At 34.4% G+C, this 20,081-nt stretch overlaps 1 protein-coding gene across 16 annotated transcripts in view; it reads right to left on the reverse strand.

Annotated features, from left to right (window-relative positions):
* Window positions 1-20,081, reverse strand: part of LOC141447354 (5-hydroxytryptamine receptor-like) — a 314,431-nt gene that overhangs the window by 208,969 nt on the left and 85,381 nt on the right. For all 16 annotated transcript variants that reach the window (XM_074114797.1, XM_074114811.1, XM_074114805.1 and 13 more), the window contains exon 2: window positions 3,906-4,434. In XM_074114797.1, the coding sequence (XP_073970898.1) occupies window positions 3,906-4,422 (517 nt within the window). In that variant the 5' untranslated portion in view covers window positions 4,423-4,434. The remainder of the gene's footprint in view (window positions 1-3,905; window positions 4,435-20,081) is intronic.

Raw genomic sequence — 20,081 nt, forward strand, 5'->3', positions numbered from 1 at the left:
GCCCCACAGTCCATCTTGGAGCCATCGGTAAACCAAAGGTCTCTCTTCCGGTACCCTAAATTTTAGAAAAAAAAAATTAAATTTGAAGGAAGTTTTCCTAAATAACAACAACAATCGCACGTAGATGTGGTGCGATAAGATTGTGGAAAATAAATGCGATTGTCCAGGAGTGCAAGAAGGAAAAGCGAATGAAATGAAATATTTATTAAATGGCGTGTGAAATCACTTGAGAAGGAAGATATGTGGAACAGTTTGTCATATGCCGTATCAGAAGTTATGGCGGGACTGTTTGGTAGCTTCTAAGACACTACCTTCGCTTTATTATCCCAATAAATGTATAAGATTATCTAGTAATCATACATTTTTGAAGATCTCCGATACTTAATGAGAAAATAATCCAGGTATGAATACTGAAAAAGTTAAAAAGAAAAAATAGAAATAAAGGTCAGATCTATCCGTGAACAATGTAAAACTTGATTGCCCTGAAGAAGAGAGTAAAATTGAAGAAATATTGGCCCAAAATAGAAAAATATTTGTAGTTGAGTGACAACTTATCTTTAAAAAATAATAAAGAAACTTCGAAATAGAAGAGAAAAAAAATGATAATTCTTTATATAGAAATTTTAGACGTAAAACAAAATTGAACTAAATCCTATATTGAACTAAAAAGATCTACGTAATCATTCACCTTCTATTTCAGGTTAGTAAAGTAAGTTTAACGTATCAACCAATCAAACTCCGTTTAACTTACTATCTTCTTTTAAAAATAAAGAAAGAAAACCTGAAGAAGAAGTAGTGGGAGAGAGAGAGAGAAAAATCTTTTGTGTCCGTGAAGTGGAAAGACAAGAAAAGTCTCTTGAAACAAGAACAATGTTTTCGCCAACTTTTTCCCCAAGCTATCTCCCCACTAAAGAGGCATCTACTTTATTGGCAATTTCAGAACCTTTTCCACAGCCGCACAAATAATAAAAGTATTTTGTCAAGTTATGAGGCTTTATCTTTAACAAACATCATCTTAAATGTTACTGATATTTATCTAAGATTTAATTGTACCAAATATAAATACTATATAGGCTTCGTGTCCGTAAATTATTGAACTAAGGATTCAAGATTGGCGAGGAATCGGTCAAATAAAAAACAACTCGTCAAATATACGTATTTTCAAAACTGGTTCTAATAGTGAAAAATAAAATAAAAAAAGTCGTAAGGCAAATACATAACTTGTAAACTAAGAGGACTACATTACTTCCGGTACAACAGAACGGAGTTTCACTTCCGACCGCCTTAGTACGTTCTCTGTTTATGAACATAAATTGACAAATGACTGTCACGGAATTCCAATACCTTACTGAAAAGATTAGATTCCCCTTAACAGGTGTAAGAGCAGATCTTCGCTTAGATGTTACGTAGGGGAGCTCTAACCCTTTCATCCTACCAAATTTTATCAAAATCGGGCTAAGATTTTGCAGAGTAATTAGTAATAATAATTTTGGAGAGAGCCTTACATAAAGGGGGCTAACCTCTCTCCAATTCGATGTACAGCGGCAAGACCCCCAAAAGGCTCATCTACATAAAATTTTGAATCGAGTGACACCTCATTCATTTAAATCGGTTCACGCGTTTAGGCGCTACGTTGTTTGCAAACTTTTTTACCGAAATCTGGGTTGTTGCAAAAAAATCACAGGCATAAAGGAGGATTTTCTCTATATTTTAAAGAAAATTTGGGAATTTTATCGTTTTATAGAAAAAGAGAGAAAAATTATCAAAGTTGGGTTCAACGTTACGCTTTTTCGTGCAGTTTTTGACGATCAACCCTTATACAACTGTCCTGCCGGACAGTTTTAATTTAACCTACAATCACTGAACTACTAAGAACTGATCTACGAGTACTTAACGATACTGAAACCCATAAGGAATACGCTGTGGTTTCAACCGAAGCTTCTAATTTCCGCCGAATCCAAGATTTCCAATCAAAAACACTGAAAACTATAGTTAAAAGATTTCTCCTCATAAACGGCTCATGGGTAAACTTAAATCGTTTTAAAGAAAATATCTGCTACCACTAATTGATTATAAGAAATGGATTAGGATGAAGCCAACTACAACGCAATTCTAAGGATCCATTGTGGCACCCTTAAGTTAGAGCCGTTCTTCCCGTTCTAACCGTTTAGACTAAGGAGAGCCTGTGTGAGAGATGGCTAGGCTTTGCTGCAGCAAAGTATGAAGCCATGGATTGTTCTTTCCCTAAGAGCCGAACTCTGAACAATACCAGTTCTTCAACAAAATACGCGCAGAGCCATTTCATTATTTTCCAGTCTGGGACATGTGCATAGGTTGTCTTCTGCCAGGTCTATGCAATGGAACTGTTTGTTTAAACTATAAGGACCCATGTGAGAGATTATAAGAAGTAAGTATCAGATTGAATTAGATTCGTGATTAGTTGTGATCACGGACAAAGAGGGAATGTAAGTAAATTAGAGAACATATTGTGAGATTATTAACTTGCACCAAAGAGCAACTGTACCACCAGTTCATTACGGATCTTGGCATCAGTTCACTTTGCTTCAATAGCCTAAACCAAATAAGAGGCAAGAATGAGTCAAACTGCATGGGTCTGGGTGACGTATTTAGTAGGCATTATACATTCTATGTAAAAATATATAAACATTCAGAGGTAAATGGAGGGGAGCTATGGAATATCTACTTGTGATTTTGGCTTCATGCCATCCCAGAATAAATCTCTATTTACATATAAAAGGCATTAAGGCAGAAGACAAAACCTTATAATAACCTCTCTAAATTAGTTGGACCATTGGATTTCTCAAATGACAATTTCATTCTCACAAACAAATACTAAACATACTCGTACTTTAAATCACTTTGACACACTTGGATCACTTTTTGCGAAAGAATCTTTTTTTTTATATATAAAAAAATCAGCAACCCAGGAAATAACAATATCAAATATTGAATTCCCATTGACAAATTTGAACAAATTATGGCAGCACATTACACTTAAAAAGTTGAGAAGAATTTTTAGTGTAATGAACTTAAAAAGATTTTAAAAACTTACATAACTTATATTTATATATGAAAACCTATGTAAGTCCTGCGAGTCTTCAATATTTTTTATTTATCCTTTTATTGAAATTTACACCTGTACCTACAGGTTACAATAAGTAAATGAGATAAATGTATATAGTAACGTGTCAGACGTGAATGACGGTCATCCAGTGATAGCCGCCATTAGTCACCCAGTTGGTCACGGGGCCAACGGCGCCTCAGCCGTCTTCGAGGATTGGAGGGTAGTGTAGTTGAAGACAAGTTTGCAGCTAAAGGGTTGGGATGAAGTGAGAGTTTTTGATGAAAATTTTTATATCGGATTTTGGCAAGTTCGGAGATGAGTGGAATTTGGAGATCTGTATGGATTGTGTGGTTGCTAACATAGAATGGAGCGTCTACTATGCGGCGGAGTATTTTGGATTGGAGTGTTTGCAGTCTATTGATGTTAGATTTTTTAGCTGTTCCGTAAAGTTCGAGTCCGTAAGTCCATATTGGCGGTGAGAAGAGCTGTATAGAGTCGTCGTTTGTTCTGTAGTGAGAGTTTTGAGCGTTTGTCAAGTAGTCTGGCTAGAAGTTTGTATCGTTTGTTTAGTTCGGTACGTTTAAGTCTCGTATGGGGGTTCCAGGTAAGTCTCTTGTCTAGGTACATTCCAAGGTACCGCACATGGTCGGCTGGTGGGATAGGTGTATGAATGTAAGAAACATTAAAAATGTAAGTTTAGAAAACCTTATTTAACCCCTCCTAAATACACTACTAAATAGTTGGTACATTTTTATGTAGAAATAAATTAATAAATGTAAAAAATGTAAGTTTAATTAATAGCACCTAAATAAGAACTTACCAATTACAGTGGCGAGGATAATCAGTCCCAAGATGAATGCTAGCACCACAATTGTTGCAACTGATAGTTCTTTAGATGGACCAAAAATAAATGTGGTGGATGTGTTTGCTAGTTCTAGTTCAGCAAACCACAGGGTCTCATTCAATCTTAGATCAGGCCAAGAGAGTAAAGGGCTATCAGATACAGTACCAGAAAGGGCTACAATATCTGTAGAGATGGGCGATTGTATCGACGATGCGAGTACAATATCTGACGATGGACTGCCAAATGTTGGCACTGTGATCGCATGGCTAGTATTTATATCGTTGGCGACGGTAGCATGCGAAAGAGATATGGTGGGCAAAATATTTCTACCGCCGCCGACCGGCCAGTGAGCCGCGGTAACCGCAGCAGCGGCCGTTGTAGCCGCCGTAGACCAGGCCTCATAGAGACGAGTGGTCAGATGGCGGTGTTTCCACGGCCAGCGCCAAGGACGTCTAGCTGAACGTTTAACCAGCTGGGACACAGTGCTATTCATTCCATACGGCCTCTGAAACAAACAGATGGATCCACTTAAATAAACAGTCAATAAAAATCAGTGCAAACTTCAAACTAGATTAATACAAAATTAAATAATAGCTTTCAACAAAAACGTTTTCTCGCAGCTCTCGAGAACTTCTTCCAGAAAGTTGGATAACGATGGATTACTTGAAAAGATGGAGAAAAATCCTAAATCTTAATAAATATGAGATCCAAATAATCACTCCAAGACCCAATTAGTCACCGAAAATATCGCTGTATAATCAGTTAACATTACAAATAGAGACTTTTCCTCAATACTGGCGATTACCAAACTCAAAATATGGAGATTTTGAGATCTTTTTTGGTACTACAATGTTCATTTACCAATCTCCTAAATCTCTCCTAAATTTCTAGCCGACCAAGAACAGACTGCAGAAATTTTCCAAATTTCTAACTCTGCTACAAAGTGTCTTTTGCTTTTCGTGTTGTCTATAAAGTAAAGTAATCGCCTAATTTTTCAAGCGGGGTTTAACGTTCAACTACTAATTAGGTGTCGTGGACGGAGGTGACTAGCAAACATATTTTACTGTAAATTTCTTTTATTAACCATTAAATAAAATCCAAGGCCTAAGACCGGGAATCGAACCCAGTACTACAATACATATTAGCTTCACTGGTCTTCGTGTAGTCTGTATTCTTGCAATGTTGTTGGGAATACCCCAAGGACGCGAAAGAAGTGGGTAATCTACTTTGCCACAGAGATCTCAAAGTCCAAAAAAGCGTTGTGGCCATTGTCTGTACAATCTTGTCCTCCTTGCCGGCAATTAGAATCACAATTAGATTCTCCACTGATTAGACTCGAAACATGGACCAATTATTCTTTTTCTCAATCTGTACATGGAGATGTATCAAAATACAAACGAAATAAACTAGCAGCATCCCTGAATGAAATCTCTCAAAATATAGAAATAGAAATAGAAAAGAAATTTATTATTCTGGGACAATTGTCCCCTAAGAATAAATACAGGAACAAATAGAGGCCTTAACAGTTTGGCCTGTGATTAAACAGAAAAAAGATAAATAAATAAGTACATATTTACAAAAAGTGAAAATAAAAATAACAGCAGAAATTAAGGAAATAAATTCCAGAGGAAGCTGAATAGAAAGGAGATAACTGAATAGAAGAGATTTAAAGATAGATAGGGTAGGAGCATGGCGGACAGATAATGGCAAGGAGTTCGAGAGAGAGGTAGCACGTATATAAGGAAGGATTTGTCAAAGGATGAGGTACGGTGAGAGGGAATATAGAGATCAGATGAGCGAGATCTATTGTTACGGGAATGGATGGAGGATTTAAACTTGAGGAGTTGAAAGATATAGGAAGGCCTTTGAGACTGGATGACTTGAAAAAGGAAAGAAGCCAAAAAATATTGACGTCAAGAGACAGGAAAAAGCCACTTCAACTCATCGTAGCAGTGGCGAAATGCGAGAGTCTCTGGAAATGCTGAAAATAGAAGCAGTTCATGAGTGGCGCTTGAGCTTAGCTTCAATATCACCAGAAAGACCGCCATACACTAAACAATCATAGTGGTTAAGAGAGGAAACTAGGAGTTGCCGTATAGTGAAGAAAGTAGAAGTTTTTGAAACTATTTCTAGCCTCTACAAAAATCAGCACCAGTCACGACAAATTTGGATTAATTCTACTCTAATTGTTTTTGTGAAAAGTGGTTTATCGAGACTACGATACAGTTGTTAAGTCAATGATTAACAAGCGACTGATTCGAAACCCGACCGTTCTATTGATGATTGTCTAAGAAATACTTGGTCCTGAGTTCTTGTTTAATTTGAATTCTTTTTTTTAGAAACCAATTATTCAGCCTTAAAACACAATATTTTATTTATTCTTTTTTTTAGCCGACAATTTTCCCCTGTAGAGAGCAGACGAGTAAACTAACAATCCAATCAGGTTGTTAAATGAATAAATAATCTGCCAAAAAATTTTTTGCATATTTATGTTTGTTTATTTGTATTATTTATTCTTTATTATCATTGATGGCAATCAGAATTGAATGAATTATAAGGGACGCCACTTCAGGATGTACACGATGTACCAATTTTGTGTAAAAATATACTTCGAGCTAGAGTAAACATCAAAAAGAGGAAATTAACGTTGATGAAGTCTGATTGGGTTTTCAATTTGATTGGTTAGTTGTCCTATTTTTGTAATTTTTTTCTTTTCCAACAAAATTTTATTAAAAAATTTGATTGAGCCCAAATAATTTTCATATTTCAATTCACTTTTACGAGGGTTGTTTGAAAAGTCCGTGCAAAAATAAAAACTACTTAATTTTTTGGGGTAAACATTTTTTATTTTTCAACATAGTCTTCTTTTAGGTTTATACACTTCGTCCAACGCTGCTCTAGTTTGTTGATCCCTTCCGAATAATAGGATTTGTCCAAGTCTGAAAAATAGCCATTCGTTTCTGCAATCACCTCCTCGTTTGAATAAAATCTTTTTCCCACCAGCCATTTCTTCATATTGGGGAACAAATAGTAGTACGAGGGAGCCAAGTCTGGAGAATAGGGGGGATGTGAAACGAGTTGGAACCCTATTTCCATTAATTTTGCGACCACAACTGCTGAGGTGTGAGCTGGTGCGTTGTCATGATGGAAAAGGACTTTTTTGTGGGACAATCGTGGGCGTTTTTCTTGCAGCTCGGTTTTCAAACGGTCCAATAACGATGAATAATATGCACCTGTAATAGTTTTACCCTTTTCCAGATAGTCGATGAGGATTATTCCTTGCGAATCCCAAAAGACAGTCGCCATAATCTTTTCGGCAGAAGGAACGGTCTTCGCCTTTTTTGGCGCAGATTTCCCCTTGGTAACCCATTGTTTAGATTGTTCTTTGGTCTCAGGAGTGTAGTGATGTATCCATGTTTCATCCACAGTGACGAAACGACGCTTAAAGTCCTGCGGATTCTTCTGGAACAGCTGCAAACCGTCCTTGCTACACTTCACACGATTTCGTTTTTGGTCAAGCGTGAGCAATCGCGGCACCCATCTTGCGGATAGCTTTGTCACGTCCAAATGTTGCTGCAAAATATTATGTACCCGTTCATTCGAGATGCCCACAGCACTAGCAATCTCACGCACCTTCACTCTTCTGTCATCCATCACCATATCATGGATTTTATCAATGATTTCTGGAGTAGTAACCTCAACAGGGCGTCCAGAACGTTCAGCGTCACTTGTGCCCATATGGCCACTCCGAAAATTTTGAAACCACTTATAAACTGTTCTAATCGAAGGTGCAGAGTCACCATAATGTTTATCAAGCTTCTCTTTAGTCTCCTGAGGCGTTTTGCCTTTCATAAAATAGTGTTTAATCAACACACGAAATTCTTTTTCGTCCATTTTTTGAAAATCACTCGACTTCCTCGATTCAAACGAATGCCAAACACAAAGAAATAGACCGATCTGGCTGAAACTTGGTGTGTGTTCTTCCAAGAGATGCTACTAACTAAACATAACCTCGATACGCGCCAGTAGTGCTATCTCTCTGACTTTGCACGGACTTTTCAAACGACCCTCGTATTTACATTTTCCGGAAATATATTTGAATTTTATCAAGAATTTCCATAGTTTATAAAAAAATAAATAAATAAAAAACATATCGCAATTAAAATTAGATAACATTGAATCAATCAACTTTGTCATTAAAAACTTTAGAAGCGTCTCAACATGAATTAAATCCAGACCAATTCAGTTTTCATCAATAATTGATTAAAAGAACTATTTTATTTTTTTATAAAAACATAAACTAGAAAACAACCGACAATTGTTTTGAAATAAATTTAATAAAAACTTCTGAAGCAAAAAATATAAATTAAAAAAAAAATCGAAACTTTGTTCGACAAAATGTCAAAATAATTAAATCGCTTTCGCTCAGATGAATTCATTAAAAATTTAAAGTTCGTTAATTTCAAGTTAACAATTCTCGTAATATTTTTTTGTCTCCCCTTTTGAAATATTGAATTAAAGTTGTAAAGGTCGGTGGGTGCAGCGGAAGTAGGTTTAAAAATAGAAGAGGCGAAATATTATTCTCTCCTACCCTTTCTTTTATTTTATTAAAAAAAATTAAAATAATGACGCAATAAATAAAATGAATAAGCGAGTTCTCAACTAATAGAGATAGATAATTCTATTTTTAAAAGTTCGTTTCCACTAGTTTGTATGTTCGTGTTATTATTTTCTTGTTTTTTTTTGTTTACAGCAGCGCGTCTGTTTTGAGAAAAAGAGAGTACTGAATATTGGACTGAGTTCAGTCGAGAAAAATATAACTTGACATTCAGTCTTCATAATCAGTCAAATATTTCGTATTTTAGCGTATTAATTTTTCTTTTTACTGACAATCTTTATTGGGAAAATAAAATTACTTAATTGAAAATCTATGCGTTTAAAGACAAATTTGCCAAATATTTTTCAAACAGATTAAAACAACAAAATTATGAAGGCGAGGCATGCATTAATATTGGATAAAAATAAAATTACAAGATTATATCATTAGCTTTTGTAGATAGTCTATGGAAATACAATAAATTATGATTTAATTTGGGATAAGATAATACTACTACTACTCCCTGGTCATTAGAACCCATGAAGGGCCTGGGACCTCAACCACAACAGCTTTCCACCGTTCACGGTCCCTAGCAGCCGTTCTCCAACCTTGCAGGGACGACCGCCTCAATATCATTTTCCACATCCCTCAGCCATCTCAGCCTTGGTCTGCCTCTGGGGCCTTCTCCCACCAGGATGCCCACACAATGCTCTCTTTGGAGCCCTCATATCCTCCATTCGGTGTATTTGTCCCAAACCATCGCAGTCTTCCTGCCTTTTATGCAAGACACAATATCAGGCTCACCTGCAACAGTTCAGCCACTTCTTGGTTCGTCCTGAGATTCTGAAGTCTTGCTCTGTTCTCGCAGGTCCAAATATTCTCCTTAATATTTTCCTTTCCCCACCTGTCGTAACCTTTGCTCATCTGCTCGTGTTTCTGAGCCATAGGTGACAATCGCCCTCAGCACTGTCTTAAGAAAGTCTTATTTTTGGCTACTCTCTCTAAACACCGTTTATAGAGCCCATAAGCAACTATTTCCAGCAGCCATTCGTCCAGCAATATCTTCTGTTACATCGTTTTTTTAGAGGTTAACACTGAACCCAAATATTTGAAATTCCTTACTCCTTACCCCACACGTAGGTTCCGAAATATCCTTCTCTTTCTTTTCACAACCAAATATTTGGTTTTCTGACAGTTAACCTCCAATCCAAACTCTTTGGTCGCTGCTTCCATTTCCAAGAATATCGCCTTCAGCTCTGCTTGAGATCTTGTCAATAAAGCCACGTCATCAGCATAGACCTTTACCATCCTAGTGTACAAATTCCCGCCTAGATTGGACTGATAACCTTCTCATAATCGCCTCTAAGACAATATTTAAATAAGGTTGGCGACATCGGGTCCCCTTGCCTGAGGCCCTTGTTGATCTCAAATTCCCTAGAAGTTTTGCCTTGGACCATGACTTTTCCGCAATTTCCTCTTAAGTACATAGCCACCAGTCTAATTAGTAGTTCCGGAAAACCAAGTACTCTCATACATTTAAATAGACCGTTACGATTCACTCGGTCATAAGCCATTTTAAAATCAATGAAGAGATTATGCACCTCCACATTTTGCTCATAAAATGTCTCAAATAAGATAAGACTAAGATAATACCGAAATTAAAACTATGATTCTTCTTGCACCATCATCATTTCGTACACCATTTACACGAGGATGCATACAGTGTATTTTGTTATGAAATTTTGTTAAGGGTGGGTCACATGACAAGTGTTGATAACTACGCTAGTGGAGTAAATATATATATATTGAAGTTGTGGGTAGAAGCAAAATGTCTAGATGTACATGAGAATGCAGTATGTTTGCTTTGGATAAGAATAGATTTGTATGATGAACGTATGGAGTAGGGTTTGGACGAAGTATAGAAACGGCAGCCAGAAGATGTGCAGTTGAAAAGATAGATATCTTCCTTCAGAATTCAATTTCTACATTTCCAATACGTTTTGTAAGGGATATTACACCTTCACTTTACTCCCTTCAAAATGTCTACAAGATATTTTTTGCAATACTTAAAAAAATAAATAACTGAAATTGTTACAACCATCTTGTGATTTTATTTATTCATTTATTATTATTTATTTGTAATAATAATTACAACTATTCGCTAAACGCCATGTCCCTAAGGAATCTTATAAATTAATATATTCATTATTTATTTTATTTCTTCATTCTAAGTATTCCTTTTTAGGCTGATATACATTTACAGTCGAACCTCTCAATATCGGACACTGGCGGGGGAAAGCAAAGTGGCCGCTGTTTGGAGGTGGTCGTTAGAAGGAGGTAGGCAGGTTTCATAATGACAAAATATGGTTTTTTTTTTCGAACATCTATTTAAAAAATTGTTTATTATTAATAGATTTAAAAACGTACATAATTGCATAATTATTGCAGCTATTTTTTCTTATTTAACCAAAAAATTTATTTAAAAAACTACATATCTATTGACTTATTTAATAATTTTTATAATAATCATCACACTTATTCATAACAATAATAATTTATTAACTATTTATGAAATATACCAAACCTTTCGGCAAGTTGACGTTGGCTCGATTTGGTTTTTGCAAAATCTTCCAACACACTCTTCTAGAGTTAACCACTTTCGTTTGAGAGACATATCGGAAAAAATGATATTGTTCGTCCAAAGTTATATTGAAAAATGATTAAAATGGTACAAGATGTATGGAGCTTATATAGGAAACTTTAGGAAAAACCAGAAAAAAAAAAAAAAAAAAACTTGAGAGGGGATAATAATTTTGATCACCGCTTCAAACGAAACATATAATCCGTACCCCAAAATCAATGTCTGCGTTCGCTATGTAGAGTGACCGTTAGACGGAGGTTCTTTTATGTAGAAAGTAAACTTGGGGTGAGAGTGTCCTTTATGGGAGGCTCGACTGTATTTACTTGGCATTGTCCACTTCCGTTTCTTTTTTGATGAAGTGCCGTTATTTACTTACTTATATTTCATCTTTTATAATTTTGTGACGAAAGCATTTTTATTTTTTCGTTTTTGTAAACTAAATAAGTTATTTTTTCATTAATTTCTCTGAATCCTTCTTTTCTTTGAAGGCCAAATTATTGTTAACATTATTGACTTCGCCAACTAAATGGTTCTTCTGCGTGCGGTTGTTATTAATATAATAGTTTTAGAAAAAGAACTAAATCCTTTTGGAAATTTGGGAAGTGGATCCCCAGGGAAAGGTAAATTACTGTAAAAAATAAAAGAACTACGAAGTTCATCTTATTATAAAGTCCCTTCAAAGACTAAAAAAAAAAGTGAAACTAGCAAATCTCCTTCACAGACTACTCGGAAGATCTTCCAAATGATCTACAAACTATAGAGAAACCAATTGAAGCTTGATCGTCTATCTTCTTCTATATCTTTTTTTTTTAAGATTTATCCAAATCATCCCTTTGCAAGTCTCTGTCTAAGATCTGGAAGATTCAAATAAGAATATTTCCTCCACTAACATCTATTATAAATGACCCAAGCTTGTTAAAACTTCCTCGGGCTGATGGTATCACAGTCTTTCTGGGATTTGTCTTCGATCTGCTTTCATTTTTATACAAAAATGAACTTTCAGTTCGTAAGGCTGGTAAGAAAATCAAGCACGCACCAGAGTCTGCCGTTTGGAGAGATAGTCGATGCTTCCACTTCATCACCCTCGACACTGAACAAAATGAATTTCAGGTCTTAAAATCCGAAAAGAATGATAGATTGTTTTCTGTTCTGGCAAAAACGGAGAACAGTCTCAAAAAATGTTACCACATCGAATTCAGTAAAAAAAAATGTTCCTCCTCTTCTGCAGGCAGAACCATTTATTAGCTTTTTGTCAGCGACTGGAATAGACTGGAAGAGGCCAGAGTTCCAGAGCACTGAAGAGCAAAGGCGTCAATCAATATCTCAGAAATATAAATAAGATTGACTAATATTTTAAGTGTGCCTTTACTTTAAATTTAAATAAGAACCGTAATTATTCTTTATAATATCAAAGAAAAGTAATCGCCTATTTTTTTTTCAGGCGGGGCCTAACGTCAAACTACCAATTTGGGGACATGGAGGGGCAGGAAGCTCAGTCATAAGCAGGATTCAAACTGGGGTCTCCCACTTACAAAGCCACGCTCATGACCATGTAGGGGTAGTGAACCCCCACCACTCATCCACTCTAGCCAGAGAGAGAGAGAGACAGCCCCCTTGGCACACAGAGCCAAGGTATATAAAAACGGGAGATTCTGTTCAAAGTCTTACACTTGAGTTGTACACATCGTTTAGCCACGTCAGTCAGTCTGTTCTGTTCTTGTAGTGTAAAGTATACAGTCCTTGGCAGTCAGTCATATAAATATATAATATCTTATACCGATACAAAAGGTTATTTTATCCATCAACGTCTACATCTCCTCAAAAACCAATGTAATGATATTTGAGGAGATGTTGGTTGTAGACGTTGATGGATAAATAACACTTTAGTATCGGTATAAGATTTGTATTATATTTATATGACTGACTGACGTGGCTAAACGATGTGTACAACTCAAGTGTAAGACTTTGAACAGAATCCCCTTTTGACTTTTCTCTCGTTTTCATATACATTCGCCGAGCCTCCCTTCTCTGTGTGCCAAGGGGGCTGTCTCTCTCTCTCTGGTTAGAGTGGGTGAGTGGTGGGGTTTCACTACCCCTACGCTAGAGTGGATGAGTGGTATATAAAAACGGGAGATTCTGTTCAAAGTCTTACACTTGAGTTGTACACATCGTTTAGCCACGTCAGTCAGTCTGTTCTGTTCTTGTAGTGTAAAGTATACAGTCCTTGGCAGTCAGTCATATAAATATATAATATCTTATACCGATACAAAAGTGTTATTTTATCCATCAACATCTCCTCAAAAACCATTACAACCATTAGACCAAGACCAGTCCCCTTAAATTTATATTTATTTCATCTAATTACAAATTAAAATCATTTTAGAAGTTGAACTGGTTCTATAAAGCTTCTATAAATATTTAATTATTGAATAAATTCTGCGAGAAGTGAGCAGGTTTTTTTAGGGTTTTATATAAATTTGAAGACAGTTACGGATAGGATTTATTTGCACGTGGGTAACACGTGTGTTGGGTCTTTCAAATTGTTTTGGATTCAACTAAACCCGTTTAATAGTAAAGTCAACTATATTTTTTCTTTTTTTTTTTGTAAAAAGAAAAAACTAAGTGACTTTATAAATAAAATTGTGTACATTTGAAAAGCAAAGTACTTGTTTCTTAAATATATTATGCTCTTGCTGGCAGTCAAGTACGAGATGCAATTTAAACTCCTAATTAAATTGGATGTAAATGCACTCCCTTTTTTTCCCCTGTCTCCTAAAAGGGAGGAAAACATTCTGCCAACCTTTTTATTTTAATATTCAAAAGTGGTTTTACCCAAATTTGTTTGCACACAAACTCATTTCAAATGTATTCTATTCCCAGAACCGTGGTAAAGTCCACAGTTTGCTCCTAAGTAAAGGGTTCAATTTAAAGGAAAAAACCAGACGGTCCATTCTGTATGAAAAAGGTCCTGGAGCTTTTTAAATATTTCAAAAGCTATCTTAACTTTGACCACATTTTTGCCTAGAGTGTATCTCAGCTGTGTATTCCATTAGCCATAATTCATATTCATTCAATTTTATTACATTTTATTTTAATTGATTAATTGTGGTAACATTTTTTGAACACAGAAAAATTTTCTATTGGCCAAGAAATCTGATTTAAAAAACACTCGCATGAACTTTTTTTAAATTTTTACTGCAGATGTAATGCAATAGATAATATTTAATATGCAATTGGTCCAGTTCATCCTTCAGGTACTTTGAAGGGAAAGGAATTGCAATGGATTTTGAGACTAGTTTGGGTTCATGGTGAATTCAGCCTAAACTAGTTACAATGTTAACTAATACCGCTTTAAAAAAATATACGTATATCAGGGTGATCCATTTAAAACGCACCAATAGCTAATAACTTTTTATGAAAGCGAAAATCCGGTAAACCCCATTAAATAAACTATATGTCTTTTAATAGGATGAAAAATTAATGCCAGTTTCAGTCATGCCGAGCTTATTATGCCGAGCTTTCGACCTAGGGACTAGGTCATCTTCAGGGCTAATTTACAATATACTGTTTTACATCATTTAAAGGGTTGGTGTATCTTCTGTCTTGTCTGTTCAACACTGTTGACACTCAGTCCATGAGCAGACAAGACAGAAGACTTACCAACCCTTTGATGATGCAAAATATTACATTGTCAATTAGCTTTGAAGATGACCTAGGTCAATAGCACGGCATAATAAAAATATATCATGACTGAAACTGGCAGTTATTTTTTTCATCCTATTGAAACTATGAATCAGTCACCAAAAATAATGAACAATATATATTTTTTTTTGGGGGGGGGGTCTAGATTTCAAATTTTTCATCCCCAATGATGTAACTTCATTTTTGGCGGAGTTACGGCCAAAAAAAACTGATCAAAGTTCAGTTAAGGACCACTGGTTTTGACAATGATTATGAAAACTACATAAAAAATTGTGAAAAAATGCCATTAACCCCGTTTCGATATCCCTAATATTTGTAGAGATATTTAAGATCAAAGTTACAATTTTATCTTATTCGTGAACGGTTTTTCAATATTAATTTTCCACCAGAAATACACCAGTTTTGGGAGGGTCCTCTGACTGCAAAAAAAATGTTATTTGTGACGCAAAGAGCAAAAATAATAATAATTTGAAGATTTTAAAAGATGTAGTGCAATGTAATGGTTGTGGGAGAATCAGGATAAATTTTGTTTTATCATCAAATAAAAGCAAGACTTCATGACCTATGATTACGCTAAGAATATCTTGCTAGAGTGTTGGTCTAGTGGTCAAGAGCATGGCTTTGTAAGTAGGAGTTCCCCAGTACTTTTTAATAATACTTTTTTTTAATAAAATGTAGCCCATACGTGTATATCTCCTACAAAAAAAATTAAAAATCTGTTTCCCCAGAAAAATGGTTCAAATAAATGTGAGAGCTAATTATATATGAGAGCTAATTACATATGAGAGCTAATTGTATCGTATGTAAAATTATTGTGCGAATGTGTGAATAAATAGAAATGTGTTTGCGAAGAAATAAGCACCATTTAAAATGGAACATTTATATTAATTTTTTCAATGAATTAATGTTAACGACACTGTTTTTACAGATTTCTTTTTTTTTTTGAGCTATTTTGAGCTGTTATATTAGAGCTTGAGCTGGGGTTGACAGACCTGGCACTTAATTGAATGTAATGGAGATAGGAAAGAAGATAAAACGTGATTAAGAGCATTAGATAATCGAAAGGTAAAGAATGGTAACAAAGTTTCATTAAAAATTATATTGATGGCGATACTGTCGGTCTCTTTGAATGGGCACTTGACAATTTATAGAAGAATGGACAATAGACCAGGAAGGAAGCAGTGAAAGAAGTGGCACCCCTTAATGAATTACAGGAGAGAGAAAAAAACCTGGATAAAGGCGAGTAAAACAGTGTAATGATCACCATGGGTTTTATGGGTTACTTTAACCAATCCATTCAGGAACCTTACCATTATTTCATCCAATCACAAAAAAAATCGATTAAAAAAGATCATTTTAAAGCGCGTGCAAAAGTTATGTTTTTAAACCAGTGGTTCTTAACCGGTGTACCGCGAATATGGTCCAAGTGTTACGCGAAATTTCAATTTTAAATGAATTGAAATTTAGAAACTCAAGAAGGAAACGAAAATAAAAAATTGTTCCCTTTATTATTAATTTGAATTAAATTTTAAGTTCTTGCTAAATACCGAACTTCAAATTATTTAATGTTAGTGTTCCACGAGAAAAATATATACATATAATTGTGTACCGCGTCTTTGAAAAGGTTAAAAGCCACTGATATAAAGAGTTGAAAATTTTTTAGGTCATGAAATTTTGTAAAATTATGGCCGTTCTATATCTCCCACTGTGAACCAAGTATTAGTATGAAATTTTGTTCTCTTGTACACTTTGTTTTTCTCAATTATAAGCTATAGTTATTTTGTGCACAGATCTATAAATGTAGAAGATATAAAGGGTTGAAAATTTTTTGGGTCATGAAATTCTGTAAAATTGTGGCCGTTCTACATCACCCACTGTGAACCACGTATTTGTATGAAATTTTGTTCTCTTGTACACTTTGTTTTTCTCAATTATAAGCTATAGTTATTTTGTGCAAAGATCTATAAATGTAGAAGATATAAAGGGTTGAAAATATTTTGGGTCATGAAATTCTGTAAAATTGTGGCCGTTCTACATCACCCACTGTGAACCACGTATTCCGATGAAATTTTGTTCTCTTGTACACTTTGTTTTTCTCAATTATAAACTATAGTTATTTTGTGCAAAGATCTATAAATGTAGAAGATATAAAGGGTTGAAAATTTTTTGGGTCATGAAATTCTGTAAAATAAAGGCCGTTCTATATCTCCCACTTTGACCCACGTATTTGTATGAAATTTTGTTCTCTTGTACACTTTGTTTTTCTCAATTATAAACTATAGTTATTTTGTGCAAAGATCTATAAATGTAGAAGATATAAAGGGTTGAAAATTTTTTGGGTCATGAAATTTTGTAAAATTATGGCCGTTCTATATCTCCCACTGTGAACCAAGTATTAGTATGAAATTTTGTTCTCTTGTACACTTTGTTTTTCTCAATTATAAGCTATAGTTATTTTGTGCACAGATCTATAAATGTAGAAGATATAAAGGGTTGAAAATTTTTTGGGTCATGAAATTCTGTAAAATTGTGGCCGTTCTACATCACCCACTGTGAACCACGTATTTGTATGAAATTTTGTTCTCTTGTACACTTTGTTTTTCTCAATTATAAGCTATAGTTATTTTGTGCAAAGATCTATAAATGTAGAAGATATAAAGGGTTGAAAATATTTTGGGTCATGAAATTCTGTAAAATTGTGGCCGTTCTACATCACCCACTGTGAACCACGTATTCCGATGAAATTTTGTTCTCTTGTACACTTTGTTTTTCTCAATTATAAACTATAGTTATTTTGTGCAAAGATCTATAAATGTAGAAGATATAAAGGGTTGAAAATTTTTTGGGTCATGAAATTCTGTAAAATAAAGGCCGTTCTATATCTCCCACTTTGACCCACGTATTTGTATGAAATTTTGTTCTCTTGTACACTTTGTTTTTCTCAATTATAAACTATAGTTATTTTGTGCAAAGATCTATAAATGTAGAAGATATAAAGGGTTGAAAATTTTTTGGGTCATGAAATTCTGCAAAATAATGGCCGTTCTATATCTCCCACTTTGAACCACGTATTCATATAGAATTTTTTTCCCTTATACACTTCGTTTTTCTCAATTATAAACCATAGTTATTTTGTGCACAGATCTATAAATGTAGAAGATATAAAGGGTTGAAAATATTTTGGGTCATGAAATTCTGTAAAATTGTGGCCGTTCTACATCACCCACTGTGAACCACGTATTCCGATGAAATTTTGTTCTCTTGTACACTTTGTTTTTCTCAATTATAAACTATAGTTATTTTGTGCAAAGATCTATAAATGTAGAAGATATAAAGGGTTGAAAATTTTTTGGGTCATGAAATTCTGTAAAATAAAGGCCGTTCTATATCTCCCACTTTGACCCACGTATTTGTATGAAATTTTGTTCTCTTGTACACTTTGTTTTTCTCAATTATAAACTATAGTTATTTTGTGCAAAGATCTATAAATGTAGAAGATATAAAGGGTTGAAAATTTTTTGGGTCATGAAATTCTGCAAAATAATGGCCGTTCTATATCTCCCACTTTGAACCACGTATTCATATAGAATTTTTTTCCCTTATACACTTCGTTTTTCTCAATTATAAACCATAGTTATTTTGTGCACAGATCTATAAATGTAGAAGATATAAAGGGTTGAAAATTTTTTGGGTCATGAAATTCTGTAAAATTATGGCCGTTCTGTATCTCCCACTGAGAATCACGTATTCGTATGAAATTTTGTTCCCTTGTACACTTTGTTTTTCTCAATTATAAGCTATAGTTATTTTGTGCACAGATCTATAAATGTAGAAGATATAAAGGGTTGAAAATTTTTTGGGTCATGAAATTCTGTAAAATTGTGGCCGTTCTATATCACCCATTGTGAACCACGTATTCGTATGAAATTTTGTTCTCTTGTACACTTTGTTTTTCTCAATTATAAACTATAGTTATTTTGTGCAAAGATCTATAAATGTAGAAGATATAAAGGGTTGAAAATTTTTTGGGTCATGAAATTCTGTAAAATTATGGCCGTTCTATATCTCCCACATTGAACCACGTATTTGTATGAAATTTTGTTCTCTTGTACACTTTGTTTTTCTCAGTCATAAGCTATAGTTATTTTGTGCACAGATCTATAAATGTAGAAGATATAAAGGGTTGAAAATTTTTTGGGTCATGAAATTCTGTATAATTGTGGCCGTTCTATATCACCCATTGTGAACCACGTATTCGTATGAAATTTTGTTCTCTTGTACACTTTGTTTTTCTCAATTATAAGCTATAGTTATTTTGTGCACAGATCTGTAAATGTAGAAGATATAAAGGGTTGAAAATTTTTTGGGTCATGAAATTCTGTAAAATTATGGCCGTTCTGTATCTCCCACTGAGAACCACGTATTCGTATGAAATTTTGTTCCCTTGTACACTTTGTTTTTCTCAATTATAAGCTATAGTTATTTTGTGCACAGATCTATAAATGTAGAAGATATAAAAGGTTGAAAATTTTTTGGGTCATGAAATTCTGTAAAATTATGGCCGTTCTGTATCTCCCACTGTGAACCACGTATTCATATAGAATTTTTTTCTCTTGTACACTTTGTTTTTCTCAATTATAAACTATAGTTATTTTGTGCACAGATCTATAAATGTAGAAGATATAAAAGGTTGAAAATTTTTTGGGTCATGAAATTCTGTAAAATTATGGCCGTTCTGTATCTCCCACTGAGAACCACGTATTCGTATGAAATTTTGTTCCCTTGTACACTTTGTTTTTCTCAATTATAAGCTATAGTTATTTTGTGCACAGATCTATAAATGTAGAAGATATAAAAGGTTGAAAATTTTTTGGGTCATGAAATTCTGTAAAATTATGGCCGTTCTGTATCTCCCACTGTGAACCACGTATTCATATAGAATTTTTTTCTCTTGTACACTTTGTTTTTCTCAATTATAAACTATAGTTATTTTGTGCACAGATCTATAAATGTAGAAGATATAAAAGGTTGAAAATTTTTTGGGTCATGAAATTCTGTAAAATTATGGCCGTTCTGTATCTCCCACTGAGAACCACGTATTCGTATGAAATTTTGTTCCCTTGTACACTTTGTTTTTCTCAATTATAAGCTATAGTTATTTTGTGCACAGATCTATAAATGTAGAAGATTTAAAGGGTTGAAAATTTTTTGG

This window comes from Rhodnius prolixus, unplaced genomic scaffold (genome assembly GCF_049639745.1).
Source record: "Rhodnius prolixus isolate KJV_2025 unplaced genomic scaffold, Rpr scaffold_7, whole genome shotgun sequence".
In the NCBI taxonomy this organism is placed as follows: Eukaryota; Metazoa; Arthropoda; class Insecta; order Hemiptera; family Reduviidae; genus Rhodnius; species Rhodnius prolixus.